Source organism: Leucopleurus acutus (assembly GCF_964270905.1).
Source record: "Leucopleurus acutus genome assembly, chromosome: 10".
Lineage (NCBI taxonomy): Eukaryota > Metazoa > Chordata > Mammalia > Artiodactyla > Delphinidae > Leucopleurus > Leucopleurus acutus.
In genome coordinates, this window is record NC_139153.1 from 21,869,490 (window position 1) to 21,887,758 (window position 18,269).

The window sequence follows — 18,269 nt, forward strand, 5'->3', positions numbered from 1 at the left end:
AATCTGGCTTTTAAATGTTGGTAGAATTTTAATATTATGGGGGCCAAACCGAACAGCTGCTGACTAGATTAGGAAGGCCACCAATTTGATTTGTTTGAAGAGCACATGCAAAAAAGTTGTATTTTAAATAATACGCACAGTACATATTAAGAGTAATAGTTTTAATGCTTCTCAAGTTTGTTTTGACTGAGGCCGACAGTGGACCTGTATCTTAAAGGGGAGATTGTGCCCTTGTCCTGATTTCTCGTTACTTATTGTGGAAGACGGTTTTTTACTTGCTTGCATCAGATGGGCTGGATCAGGTCCTTTCATACGATGCCCGGTAGTTTTAGACAGACCCAAACCCAGAGTTCCTTCCTAAGGCCAAGTTGACACAGAACTGATTAACAGAGGAGACGCTAAGTAAGAGAAACGCAAGACCCAAACTTCCCTGTTCAATTATTGCTGGCAAGGCTCTAGCTCTTACTACAAGAGCCATTTTCCAGGAAGGAACTCATTTCACTACTCGCATATTCCTCCCGGAGGAATCAGCCCCAGCTGATATAGCCACAGAATTCCTCCCAGGGCTGACAATCGCCGAACTACGTCTGGAATCAGTTTCGATAGGAACCGTTCCGCGTTCCTCCATAACTACGGGCGATCCTGGACCCCAGGAAGTGACGTCAACGTTCTTCGGTTCTTCCGTCTACCGGCGGAACTTGGGGCTCCGGGACTTGCCGGTTGTGTACGTGGAAGCAGCCAGCGCCTGCGCAGTCTGAGCCTTTCGTCTCATCTGTGAGGAAAGCGCTGAGGGTAACGTCTCCGGCTCGGGGGAGACCTGCGGGGTCATGGCTCCCCGCTGACAGGGCCCGCCGAGTGGAGAAGGGGGCGAGGCTCTCCGTGGACCCTCCGCCGGGTCCGCGGCAGTCGACTTGTCCCTCGGCCTTACAGTTCGGTGCTGCCGGCGCCGCCGCCGCTGCCGGCGGCTGAGGAGGGGATATGAGCTGGTTCAACGCCTCCCAGCTCTCCAGCTTCGCCAAGCAGGCCCTGTCTCAGGCCCAGAAGTCCATCGACAGGGTCCTGGACATCCAGGAAGAGGAGCCGAGCGCCTGGGCCGAGACCATTCCGTACGGAGAGCCGGGTAAGGGCGCGAGCGGCGGCGTCACTGCGCTCCCGCGGGCTTCTCTTCCGAGACCGACAGGTGAAGCGGCGGGGGTGGGGGAGTGGGGGCTCCCGCCTCGCTGAGCGACGGACTTAATGATCAAGTCCTGGTCCCCAGCCCGGCCCCAAACCCTGCTCTGGCCTCTCAGTTGGTCTTTGCTCTAGTCCCGAGGGAGAACCCAGCCCTGGGTCCTTCCTTGCCCGTGGCCCCGGGTGGGGGCTGGCGGGGACCTGATTCGGTGGTCGTGGCCCCGCGCCCTCCCTCCACGTCGACCGCATCACAGGCCCTCGAACCCGGGCCGGCTGCGCGCTCGGGACGCTGTCCGAGCCCATGATCGGAATCAGTCCGCGGGGACGGGAAGAACAGTCGCGAACACTTAGCGGGTGCTGCGCGCCTCCTGGGCTCTGTATGGCCGTCTCTCCTGAAACAGCTCCTCGAGTTCTGGCGCTGCCCTCCGTGGTGCAGAGACGGCGCGGCCCGTTCCTCTGGGCCACTCCGCCCGCGGGAGGGTCTGGGGGGGCGCGGCCCGCGACTTCGGGTCGCGTCGCGGTCTAGCCTCCAATAGTCTCGTCTTTCTTTCTCAAGAGTCCCTGGGCTTCACTTTTCAGGGATCTTCAGCTGCTTTTAGCTCTAAGTCTAAGCAACAGTTTCTCCTTTTTGGTGTGTGGGGTGCAGATTGGCCCGACTTTGGGGTTGTGAACCTCTGGGAGAAAGAATAAGTTATTCCTGACTACTCCTTTCTGGTTTCCTCATTTTACGTCTTTGAGAAGTCAGGACCTAAATTTGAGGTGCATCGTTTTAAGATATTTTGGCTCATGTGTTTATGTCACCATCCTGTTACTTTTTCCAAGATGTTATAGGATCTTGGTGGAAGGAGCTCCACTTCCTTTTTTCAGGCTACCCCACGTTTTGAATGTCTTAACTGTAAAAGAGACAGAATATAAGTTGTAAATGTAAGGATACTCCTTTTATGAAATCCGGGGCTCGAATCCTGCTCTATAATTCTTTTTTTTTTTAAATAAGTTATCCAGAATAGACTTAGGTTTTAGTGAAATGCCATAAATGTTGACTGATCACCTATGTTTTACGTCGCCGTCACTCAGAGATGACCAGTCTTCATAATGGAGTGATTTAAGTGGATATCACATAACCCTGCGATTTATATAAAACTTTCTCCAACAGGCAAATTTGACTTCTGTCATTCGTTGCCATGACAATAATTAATGAGCAGATTTTATTTTGCTTGTTCCTTTGTGTCTTATTTTGTTTTCCCCTTTTTCCACCGTTCTGATATACTGAACAAATGGATGTAAAACTGTATCCCCAAGCTAAAATTGCCTAGTTATCTCTGAAGTCATATTAAAGGATAGAATTTAGTGTTGGGCTTGTTAGCTTTTAGGAGCTTTTAGGTACTTGTGCTCTGCCCACCAGCTTTTAAGTGTTTGGGGTTTGTGATGATTCTGCTCAGCCACTTTTGAATTTAGAAATGGAAGAAATTTTTTTAAAGAAATGCTTTAAGTATTTTAGCAAATATGCCATTTTTTGTTTATCATCGGGTTTTTCAGTAACATATTATTTGTATGACTGATAGAATTATCTTTTTTGCTCAGAAGATGGTTATTTTCTCCCTAGTGTTTAAAAAAAAAATCCTAGTGTAAACTGCTATCTTTGTCAAAAAGCAATAATTTTTAAAAAATGTGCATTTTTGAAATTCATATGACCTTCTATAATTGCTAACATAATTTGGAATTTAGCGAGAGAACAAAACTTTCTCAGAGTAGGTTTGGAGAGTGGGACTTGGAGAATGGGCTTGTCATTAAGTGGATGAAAATGAATTTGCCCTTTAGAAGTTACTGTTCCCATCAGTTTACTTTGATCTTTGAAAAAGGACATTTGTCACCAGTATTTCGGGTTCAGTTTTTGAATGTTGCCATCTGTCTAGCTGATAACTATGTTTTATCATTGATACTACAAGAATAAAATTAATATGGAACTAATTGTATAGAAGGTAGATTCTATTTGCCATGACTACACATGACCTGTAAGTGAAGATACTGCCCGTTATTATGAGATGCATCATATGTATCTTGGACTTAGCATTGGTTATTAACACATACCATTACTTTATTAATTTGTTGTAGGAGGGAATAACATACTTGCTTCTGGTAGGACAGCTTCAATCTAGTCTTTCAGCTTTGCTCCTAGGTCCTCTTGGCAGATGCACACCAGTTTTCCTTTTTAAGGCCCAAAGTTAAACGATGAACTAATTAATTACGTAGTAAGCAAGGACTTCAACATGTCCAAATTACGGGTTGTATTCTGTAGGGTTTTAAAAAAACATATTTATATTGACTTATAGTAATGATTGTAATTTAAATGCTTTATATATAGGTATATTTTTTTCTTTTTTAATATATATATATTTTTTGTCAAAGGAATAAGTCCCCCTGTCAGTGGAGGATGGGATACTTCAACCTGGGGGTTAAAATCCAACACTGAACCTCAGAATCAACCGGTAGCCTCTCCTAAAGCAATTACAAAGCCAGTTCGGAGAACTGTGGTAGATGAATCTGAAAATTTCTTCAGTGCCTTTCTCTCTCCCACCGATGTCCAGACCATTCAGAAGAGTCCAGTGGTATCAAAACCACCAGCTAAATCACAGCGACCAGAAGAAGAAGTGAAAAGCACCTTACAGGAGTCCTTGCACGCTGGACAGTCAAGAACAACTGAAGCCGCTGAGTCGAAAGTAGAAGACTCTCCTCCATTTGTATCGGGGGAAACTCTGGCAGCCAGTACTCTGTCTCCTAAAACTGAGGGCAAGCATGAAGAAACTCATAATAAAGAATCTGATACAAAGGTGTCAGCAGTACATTTGAAAGTATCTGAAAGTATAATTCATGTGAAAACAACTAGGGAAAATGTATCTAATATGCCTACACAGCCTCTCACAGCGGAAACAAAGGACATGGCTTTGGAACCTAAGGAGCAAAAACATGAAGACAGACAGAGCAATACACCTTCTCCTCCTGTTAGTACCTTCTCATCAGGTACTTCTACCACTAGTGATATTGAAGTTTTAGATCATGAAAGTGTAATAAGTGAGAGCTCAGCAAGCTCGAGACAAGAGACTACAGATTCAAAATCAAGTCTGCACTTGATGCAGACATCCTTTCAGCTTCTCTCAGCATCTGCTTGTCCTGAATATAATCGTTTAGATGATTTCCAAAAACTCACTGAGAGTTGCTGCTCATCTGATGCTTTTGAAAGAATAGACTCGTTTAGTGTACAGTCATTAGATAGCCGTAGTGTGAGCGAAATCAATTCAGATGATGAATTGTCAGGCAAGGGGTATGCTTTAGTACCTATTATAGTTAATTCTTCAACTCCAAAGGCTAAAACAGTTGAATCTGTTGAAGGAAAACCTGAAGAAGCAAATGAAACATTAATTATGCCCACTGAAGAAACAGAAATGGAAGAAAGTGGACGAAGTGCAACTCCTGTTAACTGTGAACAGCCTGATATCTTGGTTTCTTCTACACCAGTAAATGAAGGACATAGTGTCCTAGACAAGGTGGCTGAGCAGCCCGAAGTTCCTGAAAGTGAGCCAGAAGCACTTTCTGAGAAGGAAGATGTATTCAAGGTAACTATAGGAAGTGGAAGGGAATTTTTTGATATGCTTTTCAGAGATTAAATCATTGGTTTATTTTTAATATTCTGTGATGCCTAATGGTTTGTACTGATTAAAAAAGATAGGTATTTTGCATTTAAGTGTGGTGTTAAGGATCTTAAACTTGAAGAATTATTGATGCTAAATTATTTGAAATTTCTCAAAGACAAGTATGGTAGCATAAGTTGATAGTTCAGTATAACCAAGCATAAAAAAGTTTCCATCTTAGGCCTTTACTGTTGAGTCCTTATCACCTTAATATTCTCTTTTGCTGGACTCATTAATTTATTAGTTTGCAAGGGACTGTCGTCTTATGTAAACAGATACCTTCACCTCCTTTGCACATAAGGTGCTCAAACAAATCTAAATATTATATGATTTTTCTTATATCGAAAATATTTTGCATGTTCACATTTGTAGCAAATCTTGAATGAAAAATTTGGTCTCAGATCATTGATGTTTTTCTGTTGTTATTAATTGCTTGTTTGTTTTTGATATTTCCTACTGATAGCTATCTTAAATGAATAAGAAAGGGAAATGTTCAAGGATCAAAAGTGTTGTTTAGGAATGACAGATTGTTTTCACCTAATATGTAAAAAAGGAAAGTGGTGTAAATTCTTTAACATTAAGTCACAGTTTTCGTTTTTCCTATGAATTTTAGGTGTAGAAATTGAGTTGGATCTGGCATCTTTAATAGACTCTTCTGAGATACAGGATATCTTGAAGAAATGTCCTCTAAGTGTCATGTATTGAATTATTTAAAGTAAAAAAAGTGCCAGATTCTGTTACCTAGGTTTAATATTATTCACAAACAAAATGCCATGCTCTAGCTATAATAACAGTTTGAATTCCTAGAAACCAACACTATTTATTATTAATAATATATTTTTGAACCATTGTTAGAAGGTAAGTGATTTCTAAGTTAATCTAGACCTAAATCAGGTAAGACTTTATTTATTTATTTTTTAGTACAAAAGGCACCATTCCTCCCCTCATGCACAAGTGTATCACTGCTTCAGCAGGACCTAAGGAATAAGATAGTCTAACCATTCCTTTTTGCTTAGCTTTATACTAATATATTCTGGAGATTTAAAAATTATATGCCTATCGATTTTCTAAAGTTAATTTCATTTTTTAAATGCAATATATCATGCTAAAAATGTTGCATGTTACATGTTTGGGTTGAAGAATAATATGGAGAAACAAACACTTGTATATCCAGTACCCAGATAAGATAGAGAACATTAGTAGAAGCTTTGAAGCCCCTCTTTGATCTTTTTGATTGCATCTCATCTCCTTTCCTTTTTTAGTGGTCATGTACACTCTTCCCACATTTTTGCTATTGCAAACGAATTGCTGTAAATGTTTTCTCCTCTGAGGTACACCTAAAAGTAGAATTTTCTACATGAAGGGGTATGTAGATCTTTAACTAGATATTGCTTAACTGTTTTCCAAAGCGTTTTACCAAACTACCAACTAGGTGGTTGTAGTACTAATTTATACCCTCCTACCCACTCTGTGTGAGTTCTTGCTGTTCTATGTCTGCTGTGTTCCCAGTTTTGTTTTTAATTCTTTTTATGAGATAATGCTGTTTTATTAATTACAATGATTCGGCGGCCTTTACTTTTTCACCTGCATGTAAAAATGGTCTTTTAAAGTTAAATGTTGGACTTTTGTGTATTCTTCTTATCCAGACAGTTGAATTTCTGAATGAGAAACTGGATAAAAGGGAAGCTCAGTTATTATCTCTTAGTAAAGAAAAAGCACTTCTAGAAGAAGCTTATGATAATCTGAAAGAGTAAGTACTTTACAAATGTGAGTAATTTTACACATTTTATAGTGGTCCATACACTTGGTTATTACTTAAGAATGTTTTTTAAGTTAAAATGTTTTATATTTTAACTTGTTTATAATTATTGAGAATTGAATGGTATTACCATTCCACCCTTAGAGATTACTTTTCGCCTCAAATTATCTTACTCTTTTACCACTGACACTGAAGAGAGGTGTTTTGCAAAACAAAAACAAAAAAACCTCTTCCCTTTTGTTATTAATAATCTATTAGTATTAGAGATTTAAAAGGTATATTTAGAGAAAACTGAGATTATAGTTTAAAAAAATACTGAGTACTGGTTTGCTTTAAGGAGCTGATTAGTAAAATGTGACACAATTAAGATTTAACAGTGAAAAGTTTTAGTTACCTTTTTGTAATTTTTACACATCATGTATTGGTGACATTTTCAATTTCTAATGGGTTTTCTTTGAAGTGTTTTAAAATAAATTAAGCAGGTAATTTTTCTCTTAAAAGTTAACAGGCCTAAAATTAATCTATTTTAGTAAAGTGTATGTTGAAGAGAATGTTAGTTTTTTTTTTTTTTTTGCAAACTGAACTCATCTGTTAACTTTAGAATATATAAACAAGTATTTTCAGTCTCAGTATTATTTTAAATTTAGTGAAATGATCAGAGTGAAAGAAGAGAGCAGCAGCATTTCTTCCTTGAAAGATGAGTTTACTCAAAGAATTGCAGAAGCAGAAAAGAAAGTTCAGCTAGCCTGCAAAGAGAGAGATGCTGCTAAAAAGGTAATGGAAGTTTAAAATAATATTAAATAAACTCTACAGAGACATATTTTTTTGAGGAATGCATTATTATTTTGGTATGGGAAAAAAGAAGTAAGATTAAAAAGGATACCATGTAGTATATTAACACTTAAATTTTAGATTTTTCACACCTCTAGGATTACAGACTTTTGATGCTTTGAAAAAAATCTAAGCCAGTATTTGTATAATTTATGTGTAAGTCCTTGCAAGATATATAGCAAGGATCTTTAGAATAATTTTTATAAATGATAAGTCCATCAAAATAAAAATAAATAACACTTAAATCTAAATGGCACTCTATACGTTTTAAAAATTACCATTACTCTCATTTGTTATTTTTCCCTTCTGCTTTAAATATATATATATATATATATATATATATATATACACACACACACACACACACACACACACACACATATCTATACTCCTTCAAGTCAAAGTAATTTTAAAATAAAAATTCCTAATGATTAGTGACATTGAATATTAGAATAAAATGTTGATTTATTCTAATGTAGGATTTCTCAACCTCAGCACTACTGCCATTTTGGGCTGGATAATTTTATATTGTATGGGACTGTCCTGTGCATTGTAGGGTATTTACCAGCATCCCAGGCCCCTACCTACAAGATGCCAGTATCACCCTTCCCTCCTCAACCCCAACCTAATCCCCCCTCAGTTGTGATAATTGAAAATGTTGCCACACATTGCCAGATGTCCCCTTGGGAGCAAAATTGCTCCGGATTGAGAACTATTTGTTCTAATTCTTGTAATTTGGAACAGTTGGCTGTTTCAGATATTGGTAACCAATTAAGGTTAGTAATTATTGCTTGTATCCCAAGTATTATAGCATTTCTCAGTATTTCCCCTTCTGAGGTTGTTTTCCTCCTTCTTGATGAATGTCAATGTTAATATTTATAATTTTTCTCTATATATTCTTACAGAAAAGAAATATGATATACTTCTATCTGCTTGGTTGCTTTAATTAGCAACTTTAATTAGTATCATTTTAGACACTGATAATAACCTGAGACTATCTAACCAACTTAACTCTTCGTGTTCTTGCTCTATTCCATCTGAATACAGTACAAAAAGTAGATTTTAAGTAATGTTTGTCTTCTGTAGTGCACTTTGAATTATAGATCTAAAATAGATCTAAACCATTAATTATAGCTGGAAAAAACTTGGGTCCTACGTTTTAACACATTTTATGTGTACCGCCATGTGTGAACCCCCTGCTTAGGATCCATAGGAAATTCAAAGGTGAATTTAATTACCTTAAGTGAAGAGTTTGCTTTTCTACTGTTGGGAGGCAAATAATGTCAACAAATGTATAGTAGTAGGCAGTTGAATAAGCACTTTGAAATGGTATCATGGAGGATGAATTCTGATCAGAGGAACTGAGGAAGATTTCATGGAAGACATGACATTCTTAACTGGACCTTGATGGATGAAATTTTGACAGTTGGAAATGGACCTCAATGTTGTGGATAGTTCAGAGCATGGGCTTTAAAGATTCACAGACCTGGGTTTAAGTTATAACTCTACGACTTTATAGCTCTCTGACCTTCGGAGTTTACTCAAGGTTTCTTAGTCTTAATTTTCTTATTTGTGTAGTTGAATAGTACAAGTGCCTCCCTCCCAGGATTGTTGTAAGGATTAAATGATAACGGATACAAAGCATGGTTTAAATACCTAATAAATGTTAGTTTATTTTAGCTATTTTTAGTTTCAGAGCATCATAAAAACCAAGTTTAAAATCATAGGACACTTTTCATATCACCATACTTCTCCATTGTAGTTTTAAAAGATAAAATATCTTAACATGTTTCTGCTGAATCTCTGCTTTATTAAAGTAGATCGAACCTTATGAAATTATGTTTTTTCTCTCAGTTCACAACATGTTTGTAAGTGCAGTGAGTTTCAGATGAGGAAGAGGAATACAGTGAAAAATGGAGATATACTAATTGAATGTTTCAAAAATAATGCTTAACCTGTAGAAAATATGTGTAGAGATACTCAAAAAGAGTATTGTAAGTTAACTTCTTCTCATTTCCATTTCCATATTAAAACCTGTTTATGTCTGAATTCAGGTTTATGTCATTTTCAAAGTTGTTCACTTACTCTTAATTAACCAAGGTAATATAAACTCAGGTTAACAGTACAAAACTTATGGATTCTTATTGAGAATGTATTTGGATATGGAAAAAAATTGAAAAATATGCCCAGAATGAGAGTAATGCTTTATGTTACTCATATTCTTTCTTTTTTAATTAGGAAATCAAAAGTATAAAAGAAGAACTTGCTACTAGATTAAATAGTAGTGAAACGGCAGACCTTTTGAAAGAGAAAGATGAGCAGATCCGAGGGTTAATGGAAGAAGGTACGTAAAATATTTAGTTGGTTATGAAAAATATTGTGAGAACAGGAAGATACCACGTGACTAGCTGCTGCTTCCTAATGAAAAAATATTGGAAGCAAGAACGGTTTGGACTTAAACCTCAGAAATGGTAGGCAACAATTCATGGAAGAATGGGGAGCAAGATGTAGAGAGGTAGAGGTATAATGTATGTAGCTTTTTGTTTCTAGGGAGGTAAAAAAATAACTCCTTGAGAAATAGAATTTTGTGCTTCCCTAAGAAAGCTTCTAACAGGTTTTAGAGCCCTCATTTAAACCAAGATATTTGAAAGTTATAATTCTGGAGTTTATATAGTATCTGAATCTCTAGCTTGGGTACTATGTGCTATCATTTTATTGTTCTGGCATTTGATAGTGAATTTTTTCTCACATTCATGTTTTAATTTTTTAGTTATTAAGTACTTTCTCTATGAAAAGATTCATAATTAACAGTGTTATGAAAATTAAAGATTCTTCATGAGATAAAACGTTACAGTTGGACATTGAATTAATTTCTTTCTGTAATGTCATAGGAAAGAAGGTAGTTTTGGAAAGGATGGTTAAATAAATTTTTCTTAAAGTTTTTTAGTTATAAGAGTAATGCTTGCTACTTGCAGAAAATTTTGAAGTTATAGGAAGTATATGAGGAAAGAGAAAAAATAGATCATAATTCAATTTTATAAGGAAATATTAATTTCTTCTAGTTCCTTTTTAATGCATTTTATTACATTTTTAAACATAATTAAGATCATACATCTAATTTGCAGTGTTCTTTCTTTTACATTTCCCTATGCTGTTAGATGTTTTGATACCATTATTAATGGCTGTGTTAAAGTCCATTATATGGATATATTATAATTTGTTTTACTCTTCCTAAGGTTATACATTTATTTCTAAAATGTTAATATTACAAATAGTAGTGGGATGAACATTTCTGTACTTAAATCACTGCACTTAAGTGAATTTCCCGAGTAAATGTTTGAGGACAATTGGAAATAATCACTTCATTTGAAAAAGTTAGTTTTACCCAATTTTTCTTTTTCATTTATTCAGCTAATATTTAACAGTTAATATGTCCGATATTGTGTTTGATATAGTAATAAATATGACACATTCCCTGTCCTTTAGGAACTTACAGTTTAATGAGAGGGAAATATAGGTACACAGATAATTATAAAGCAATCTTAGCACTAAAATACATGAAACACATAATTGTATCTCAAGACATCTTGCAGTCAGATACTGTCTTGTGTTACAACATTAGAGACTGAAGGGACGGCTAAGTACATGGTTTCATAATTTAAAAAAATTATTAAGAATATTAATATCAAATTTCACTTCGTTGGAATTTACCAATTTAATCAGGGAGTGAGCTGATGTTTTCTTTTGCTTAATGAACTTCTTTATAGAGAAAATAGAATGATTTCATCTATGGGTATATTCACATACTGCTTCTGTATACCCTAAAAGTATTTTTTAACTCAGAGCTGAAGAGCTGAAAGTCTCAAAGCTGAGAGTGCGTTACAGTGAGTAACTGATTACTTCATTACCTAGAGTCATCAACTGTTAACATCTAGCCACACCTCCTCCGTATCTCTCTGCACACGCATATACTACCCTTTTGCCAAACCACATGAAAGTAGGTGACAGATATCATTCCACTCCTAAATTCTTTTTTTATCCAGCTTTATTGAGGTATAATTGAGAAATAAAAGTTGTATGTATTTAAGGAGTACAATGTGATTTTTTATATATGTATATATTATGAAATGATTACCACAATCAAGCTAATTAATGTATCAGTCACTTCACACACTTTGTGTCTGTGATGAGAACACTTTTAAGATCTACTCTTCTTAGCAAGTTATAGGTGTTCCATACAGTGTTATTAACTTTAGCCATTATGCTGTAAATTAGATCTGTAGAACATATTCATCTTACATAATTGAAACTTTGTACTCCTTGACCAACATCTCCCCATTTCCGCCACCCACTGGCCCTTGGTAACCACCATTCTGTTCTCTGCTTCTACAAATTCAACTTTTTTATATTCCACATATAAATGAGATCATGCCATGTTTGTGTCTGGTTTATTTCATCCTCTAGGTTCATCCATGTTTTCACAAATGGCAAGATTTTTTTTTAAGCTAAATAATATTTTATTTATATCTATATCTATATTTATATCTTACCTATATATCTGTCTATCTATCTATCTATCTATATATATAGATCTATCTATCTGTATCGCATTTTCTTTATCCATTTATCCATCGACGGAAACTTAGATTGTTTCCATACCTGGGCTATTGTAAATAAGGCTGCAGTGAACAGGGGTGCAGATATCTCTTTGAGATACTGATTTCATTACTTTTGGATATATATATTCAGAAGTGGGATCAGTGGATCATATGATAGTTCTATTTTTAATATTTTGAGGAGTCTTCATACTGTTATCCATAGTGGCTGTACCAATTTACATTGCCACCACTAGTACACAAGGGTTCTCTTCACATCCTCTCCAGTATTTATCTTTTGTCTTTTTGATAATGGCTGTCCCAATAGGTGTGAGGTGACATCTCATTTTAGTGTTGATTTGCGTTTCCCTGATGGTTAGTGGTGTTGAGCACCTTTTTGTATACCTGTTGCCCATTTGTATGCCTTTTTTGAGAAATGCCTATTCATGTCTTTAGCCCATTTTCAAAATTGGCTTAATTGTTTTTTTGGTATCAAGTTCTGTGATTTCTTACATATTTGGTTATGAATCCCTTATTAGTGTGTAGTTTGCACATATTTTCTTCCATTCTTCATACTGTCTCTTCACTTTGTTGTTTCCTTTGCTGTGCAGTAGTTTTTTAGTTTGATGCAATCTCATATGTCTGTTTTTGCTTTTGTAGCCTATGCTTTTGGAATCATATCCAAAAAATAATTCCCAAGCCTTATGTCAGAAAGCTTTTCCCTTATGTTTTCTTCTAATAGTTTTACCGTTTCAGATCTTACATTTAAGTCTTTAATCTATTTTGAGTTGATTTTTGTATACGATGTGTGATGGGGTACCATTTCATTTTTCTGAATATGCATATCCCAATACCGTTTATTGATGAGACTGTCCTTTCCTCATTGTGTGTTCTTGGCATCCTTGTTGAAGATCACTTGTCTGTAAATACGTGGATTATTTCTGGGCTCTCCATTTTGTTCCATTGGCCTATATGTTTGTTTTTATGTCAGTACCATACTGTTGATTACTATAGCTTAGTAGTATGTTTTGAAATAAGGAAATGTGATACCTCCAGCTTTGTTCTTGCTCAGGTTTACTTCAGCTATTTGAGGTCTTTTGCAGTTCCATTTGACTTTTAGGGTTGTTGTTTCTATTTTTGTGAAAAATGCTGTTGGAATTTTGATAGGAATTGCATTGAATCTGTAGTCTACTCCTCAATTCTTCAGTCTGCATGTCTCAAGGACAAGTACACTTTTTTCTTGACGAGCACAACATCATATTCACACCTAAGAAAATCAGCATTAATTCAGAAGTGTATTCCAGCATGTATTGCATCATTTATCTCAATTGTCTCTAAAAATAACTCTCATACCTGGTTATTTGTTCTGCCCCAAAATCCAATCAAAGTTTGTTCATTGCATTTGGCCATTATGTTCTTTTAGTCTTCCAGCAATCTAGGATATCTTTTTCATGATATCAAAGATTTTGTAGAGTCCAGTTGTCCCATTGAATGCCCCATGTTCAGGAATTTGTCACTTTCTTCATGATTAGATTCAGATCAGATTTCTAGTAAGAAATATAATAGGTGATATTGTGCACCTACCACTCCATCACATCAGTGGACTCATAATGTCAGGCTGTAGCACAATTAGTGATATCAAAACTGAATGTTTGGTTAAGATGGTGACCAGGTTTCTCTATTGTAAGAGCACATTTTTTTCCCTTTGTAATTTATAATATGTGGGAGTGATTCTTTAAGACTGTAAATATCCTGTTCCCACACCATCCTTCTACCTAGTAATTTTAGCATTCATGGCTTATGCTGTCCAAATCAGTTTACCATTGACTGTTACAGCATTGTGATGTTTCAAATATTGTCATTTTATGTCACTGGTTAGTTAAAACATTCTATTCATATTCTTAGAGAATCATCATTATTTGAATTTATACTTTTTGCCATTGCCAGGAGAAAAACTTTCAAAACAGCAGCTGCATAATTCTAACATCATTAAGAAATTAAGAGCTAAAGACAGAGAAAATGAAAATATTATTGCAAAGCTGAACAAAAAAGTTAAAGACCTAGAAGAAGAGTTACAACATTTAAAACAGGTGAATATTAACCATTCTCTGCATATATATATATTGTTATTACTTCCAATATGAACATATGGCCAGGGTTTATAAAACATTTGGGATGATTTATTGAGGTATATCGTTTGGGAAGAATTTTCCAAGCAATTTAATAGTGAATGTTGGGACTTCCCTGGCAATCCAGTGGTTAAGCTGCCACGCTTCCACTGCAGGGGGCGCCGGTTTGGTCCCCGGTCAGGGAACTAAGATATCACATACCCTGCGGCGTGGCCAAAAAAAAAAAAGTGAATGTTAAGATTCTTCTTCGTTACTATAATACTTGAGATTCGTGGAACACAGTTATTTCCTGTGGTGTTTTTTTATTGAAAAATACCTTTGTTTTTATAATATAGGTCCTTGATGGCAAAGAAGAGGTTGAGAAACAACATAGAGAAAATATTAAGAAACTAAATTCTGTGGTAGAACGCCAAGAGAAGGATCTTGGCCGACTTCAAGTAGACATGAATGAACTTGAAGAAAAGAACCGAAGTATTCAAGCTGCTCTTGATAGTGCATACAAGTAAGAAAATGAACAAATGTGCAACTCGTTTAAAATCAGTTATCAGAGCAGGATGTTGAAGAAACACTTTTTCCATTATCTGATCACTAGTAACGTTTATAAACTTACCTATATATGAACTTGTGACTGGTTAAAGCAAATTCGACAGAGAGTCCTCACTGTAGTCACTGCTTATTGTGTGGTGAACTCTTCCTCATTCTGTAGATCTCATGGAAATCTACCTGGAAACTTCATTAATATGGCCATGTAATTAACTATATTATTTTAACTTAAAAATCATCTATTTAATTTTTTAAGAGAACTTACTGATCTCCACAAAGCCAATGCTGCAAAGGATAGTGAGGCCCAGGAAGCTGCTCTAAGTCGTGAAATGAGAGCTAAAGAAGAACTTTCTGCAGCACTGGAGAAGGCCCAAGAAGAAGCCCGTCAGCAGCAAGAAACATTAGTGATTCAAGTAAGCATTAGATGAAAAATTAGTCTTTAAAATCTTTGTTTGTGCTTCTGCAAAATAAAGAATCTGTTAATTTGAATCAAACCTTATGTAGTGGCACATGTGTTACATTTTCTTTATAATCCTGTTGGGCTTATAAATCCTGTTGGGCTCATTTTCTAAGAGTACTGGATTGTGCCAAGCTTAATCAATTGTGTGTTTTTTTAAACTGTTGTTAAAGTGATGCTTACATTATACCAGTATTGCTTACGTTTTGGGGGGAATTTCAGACTTATTTGAGAACACTATGAAATCTAGGGATGTTCTTACCAGGGAAATGCACGAATGCAGATAAATACTAAACATTGCATATAATTTCAGGAGAATCTGTTTAACTCCTGAGCTCATTCATAGCATCTGTGGGAGTCCATGGACCTCAAATGAAGGAAGAAAACCAACATTTGTCAGGCTTTGTCTTATAAAATCTTCATTTGATAGATATTTGGGTTATTTACACTTTTAAATTTTACTTATTTTTATTGAGGTGTAGTTGATTGATGTACAATATTATGTAAATTTCAGGTGTACAACATAGTAATTCACAATTTTTAAAGGTTATACTCCATTTTTAGTTATTATCAAATATTGGCTATATTCCCTGTGTTGTACAATATATCCTTGTAGCTTATTTATTTTATACATAGTAGTTTGTACCTCTTAGTCCCCTATTTCTAATTTTCTCCTCCCCACTTCTCTCTTCCCTCTGATAACCACTAGTTCTTTAAATCTGAGTCTGTTTCTTTTTTGTTATATTTACTAGTTTGTTTTATTTTTTAGATTCCACATATAAATGATATTATACAGTATTTGTTGTTCTGACTTATGTTACTAATCATCCATGTGGTTGCACATGGCAAAAATTTGAGTCTTTTTTATGGCTGAGTAATATTCCACTATATATATACCACATACTATGTGTGTATACACACACACACCATATATATATATATATATATATATATATATATATATGTATATGTATATGTACGTATATATCTCTATTCATCTGTTGATGGACACTTAGGTTGCTTCCATATCTTGGCTATTGTAAATAATGCTGCTATGCACATTGGGGTGCCTGTATCTTTTCAAATTAGTGTTTTCATTTCCTTTGGATATATACCCAGAAGTCTTTACACTTTTTGGTTATTATGGATAATGCTGCTATAAACATTAATTTATAAATTTTTGTGTGAACACATATTTTAAATTCTCTTAGATATATACCCTTGGGTCGTATGGTAATCCTTTGTTTAACTTTTTCGGGAACTATCAAACTTTTCCACAGCTGCTGAACCATTTTATGTTCCCACCAACCATGTATGAGGGTTTCAGTTTCTCTACATTCTTGCCAGTATTTGTCATTGTCTTTTTTTTTTTTCATTATAGCCCTTTTAGGGGTGTAAAATGGTATCTGAGTGTGGTATTGATTTACATTCCCTTAATGATTAATGATGTTGAGCACCTTTTTATGTGCTTATTGACTATTTATGTATCTCCTTTGGAGATATTTATTTAAATGTTTAAATCCTTTGCCCATTTTTTATATTACCTTTTTATTGTTCATTTGTAAGAGTTCTTTATATATTCTGCATATTAGACCCTTATCAAATGTAGGATTTGCAAATATTTTCTCCCATTCTGTAGGTTGTCTTTCACTTTCTTCATAGTGTCCTTTGATACACAAAAGTTCAATAAATTTTGATGAAGTCCAGCTTACCTATTTTTTCTTTTGTTGCTTGTGCTTTGGGCATCACATTTAAGAAACTGTTGCCTAATTCAACATCATGCAGGTTTTCACGTGTTTCTTTCTACAGTTTTTATAGTCTTAGTTCTCACATTTAGATCTTTTACATGTGAATGTCAAATTGTTCCAGCACTACTTGTTGAAAAGACTATTCTTCCCTCATTGACCTCAATGCACTTTTGATTTAATTTCACAGGGATATGTAAAACATTTACATGATGCCAAAGTGTGAAAGCTGTATAATAAAATATATTAAGATAACATTTACTTCCAACTTAGCCCCTCCCTATTCCCTTTCTTTCCCTGTAAATAACCATTTTATTAGTGTTTCTATTTGTAAATGCAAGAAAACATACATAATTACATTTACTTATATACCCCCCACATATATATATACACACCTACACGTATACACACATTTGTTTGTATCTCTCTTATCCTTCCTACATAAAATATAGTTTACTATTGATACTGTTTTACAGCTTGCTTTACTTACCTAATAAAACATCCTGGTGATCATTCCATGGTAGAGCATAGAGCTTTTTAAAAAATTCCTTTTTATAGTTCTATAGTATATCATTGTGTGAATATATCATTCAGTCAGTTCCTATTAATGGATGTTTGGGTTGTTTCCGATGTTTTGCTGTTGTAAATTACACCATCGTCCTTGTGCTTCTGCCACTCCCTCACTGGGATAGATAAAAATATTAATATTTTAAATTAAAAGTACTCGAACGTAGTAACAAAAATTGGGGGAATGGGAGATAGAGAGTATATGGGGTTACCATTAAAAAAATCATCACCTTTTACAAGTCCTGCCAGTTTTGTGTATTAACTTCTTGTCCTTATCTTCATGTACATATTTTTTATAATTGATATATATATATATATAATTTTATAGTTTTTTCATTTAAGATTAAGTTGTACATTTCTACATTTTTTATGTTCATTTTAATTTTTATTGGGTATATTAATGTATCCACATTTACAAAAATAAATGACTGCTAATAGATATTAACAATATTTCTTGTTTCGTTTGTTTTTGTTAGTCTAGCTCACAGTGTAGAGAACATCTTTGTATGTTTACAGATCTGCTTCCATAGAATAAATTCTCAGGACTAGGACGATCAGATGAAAGAATGTAAGAAGTTTGATGATTATGTTGCCATAACGCTTTCCAAAAAGGCTGTAGCAGTTTACAACCTGTGCAGCTGTGTATGAATATAGCAGCTAGTTTTTATAGCTCATATAGCTCCTATCACATTCTTCATTACACTGCGAACGTTTATGGATGCATTGTCTTTCCTCCTGTATTGTATGGCAGTGGCTGGGCCTTGTACATACTTACATGCTTTGTGTG

The 18,269-nt window shown here is 35.4% G+C and overlaps 1 protein-coding gene across 1 annotated transcript in view; it reads left to right on the top strand.

The window, feature by feature from the left end:
- Positions 1–790: 790 nt before the first annotated feature.
- Positions 791–18,269, top strand: part of TMF1 (TATA element modulatory factor 1) — a 29,811-nt gene continuing 12,332 nt past the window's right edge. The window contains exons 1-8 of the mRNA XM_082848190.1: positions 791–1,120; positions 3,577–4,781; positions 6,503–6,606; positions 7,263–7,389; positions 9,685–9,790; positions 13,989–14,131; positions 14,506–14,672; positions 14,970–15,126. Of these exons, the coding sequence (XP_082704316.1) occupies positions 979–1,120; positions 3,577–4,781; positions 6,503–6,606; positions 7,263–7,389; positions 9,685–9,790; positions 13,989–14,131; positions 14,506–14,672; positions 14,970–15,126 (2,151 nt within the window). The 5' untranslated portion in view covers positions 791–978. The remainder of the gene's footprint in view (positions 1,121–3,576; positions 4,782–6,502; positions 6,607–7,262; positions 7,390–9,684; positions 9,791–13,988; positions 14,132–14,505; positions 14,673–14,969; positions 15,127–18,269) is intronic.